General features: G+C 46.5%; 1 protein-coding gene across 2 annotated transcripts in view; it reads left to right on the top strand.

The window, feature by feature from the left end:
* Positions 1-2,500, top strand: part of LOC125034838 (venom dipeptidyl peptidase 4-like) — a 121,507-nt gene that overhangs the window by 116,971 nt on the left and 2,036 nt on the right. For both annotated transcript variants that reach the window (XM_047626851.1, XM_047626852.1), the window contains 6 exons: positions 67-284; positions 473-642; positions 946-1,131; positions 1,460-1,639; positions 1,879-1,982; positions 2,139-2,262. In XM_047626851.1, coding sequence (XP_047482807.1) covers positions 67-284; positions 473-642; positions 946-1,131; positions 1,460-1,639; positions 1,879-1,982; positions 2,139-2,262 — 982 coding nt within the window. The remainder of the gene's footprint in view (positions 1-66; positions 285-472; positions 643-945; positions 1,132-1,459; positions 1,640-1,878; positions 1,983-2,138; positions 2,263-2,500) is intronic.

Raw genomic sequence — 2,500 nt, forward strand, 5'->3', positions numbered from 1 at the left:
GTAGGCACACATGATTCTTTTCATTTGTATTATTCATGGTTATTTCATTTATTTTTTCTTTCCCAGGGAGGCCATCCCTCTGGCGCCTCAGCGGGTCAGGTCCAGGAATGACCAGCCGCCGCTCCTGTATGCCACCTGGGCGCCCACTGACGACGCCCTCGCCTTCGTGTCCCACAATGACCTTTACTACACCACTGGCCCCGACTTGGCCACCATGTACAGGCTGACTGACACTGGCCAGATCGGTAGCATCTTTAACGGCATCCCCGACTGGGTGTATGAAGGTGCGTTGATGGGAAACTAGATTTAAAGTGCATTTTTTTCCTCACTTTATTTCACTATCCATTAGATATGGAACCCAACTCAAGGCAATTAAACCGAGCTCATAATTAAGAAAATTGTTTTATTTTAAACTTACTATATCATCAAACGTTTTTTCTCTCTTTTCTAACCGGCACCATTCCCCCGCCAGAGGAGATTCTGAGCTCCAACTCCGCCCTGTGGTTCGGCCCCAACGGCCTGCGCCTCGCCTTCGCCACCTTCAACGACTCCCGCGTCGACACCATGAACTTCCCTCTCTATGGCCGCCCCGGGGACCTCTCGTTCCAGTATCCCATCCAGCAGTCCATTAAATACCCGAAGGTGAGAGATGGTTTGAGTTTCTTAAATTCTGTCGGAACAAAGTGCGGGCTTTTCAACCGGCGAGAAATTCGATGGTTTCATGGTTGTGGTCGTGGTGGCCGTCTATTTGCTGACACGTAGCAGGTGTGTAATAGCAAGCAGACATATACTCAACAGCAACATAATTTTCTGTAGTTCTTTCAAATGCTTCGTTTTTTTATCTCTCTCAATAGCCTGATTTGTATAATTAACCAGCAAAAAGACCGATTATTTACAAGTTCACGATGATGTTGCTAAAATGACTTCAATTGCCTCTTCTCGCAGCCTGGTCGATTCAACCCCGTGGTGGACCTGTGGGTGGTGGACCTGGCCAAGCTGATCAGTGGAAGCAGCGACACCGTGACGCGCCTGCCTCCGCCTGCCACCCTGGCGAACGTGGACCATTACTTCACCACGGTGGGCTGGGCCTCGCCAGACTACGTGTCCGTCAACTGGATGAACAGACATCAGGTAAGGCCGCGCGACATTCACATGTAGGCATACACACTGACAGACGCTGACACAGGCAACCGCATATACAGACAGACAGACACAGGCACAGGCACAGGCACAGGCACACGCACACGCACACACACAGATAGACATAGACACACACACACACACACACACACACACACACACACACACACACACACACACACACACACACACACACACACACACACACACACACACACACACACACACACGTAGATATATCAAATTACCTTATTTATTCAATAAGTTCCCTCGGTCCTCCTTCCACGCAACTACTACGAGGCCTGGCTCTCCCTTGCAGAATGTGAACATCATGAGCATCTGCCAGGCTGAGACGGGCGTGTGTTCGGACGACCTCGTCCACGAGTCTCCGGACAAGGCCTGGAACGACCTCTATACTCCCCCCATGTTCGACGAGGCCAGCGGCGACACTTACCTGATTGTCCTGCCCACGTTCCAGGGCGACAAGGGGCACTTCAAGGTGAGTCTTGGAACAGCCAGAGGAAATAATCCACCTGTACGGTGTTTTGTGTTTTGGACAGGTGCGGTAGGCCTGTCCCTAAATCGTAAAATCTTCGGGAAACCGTAATTAACTTTTTTAGTCTGAGGTACAATCGTAATTTGAAAGTTGATCATGTTTGGACATCATAAGTTTCACTGAATGACACCAGCAGTCTATACAATATGCATTTGATATTTATTTGTAACGTTATTTTCCAGCACATTAACTTCCGACGATCATCGGACAAGACCTTAACCCCGCTGACCACTGGCACCTACGAGGTTGTAGATATTCTGTCGTGGGACCGCAAGAACCATATTGTGTAAGCAGACCGTTTTTGAAATGTGTAAAATGCAGGGATTGATTCCACGAACAAATATTTCCATAATCACAGCCTTGTACCCTTGAAGTCCACACTACCATAAATAGAGCTTTTTATATTTATTAGAGTACTTCATTATGTTTTTTCTGTCTTTAGGTACTTCACAGCCGCCCCATCAGGAAGACCAGGACAGCGTCACATTTATTACGTTGGCGACCTGTCATCACCTCAGCCAAAACAAGCTTACTGTATCACCTGTGGTTTCAAGAATGACTTTAATGTGAGTTTTCTGTTTTTAGAACTAAATTTGCTGACATATAGGAGACAGGAATTAGAAACAGTGTTCCTTACTTTTTCAATGAAGTAATATATAAATAGTATTACCAACATCTGTAGACGATGAGTTGTAATATCTGACAAACGCATCAAATTCTTTCAAATTTTTGGAGATAAGATTATACTCATAGGAGGAGAGAAACATTCCATCAGCCATGATGAATGGCTAATACTGTTCAAAT

Source organism: Penaeus chinensis, chromosome 18, assembly GCF_019202785.1.
Source record: "Penaeus chinensis breed Huanghai No. 1 chromosome 18, ASM1920278v2, whole genome shotgun sequence".
NCBI lineage: Eukaryota > Metazoa > Arthropoda > Malacostraca > Decapoda > Penaeidae > Penaeus > Penaeus chinensis.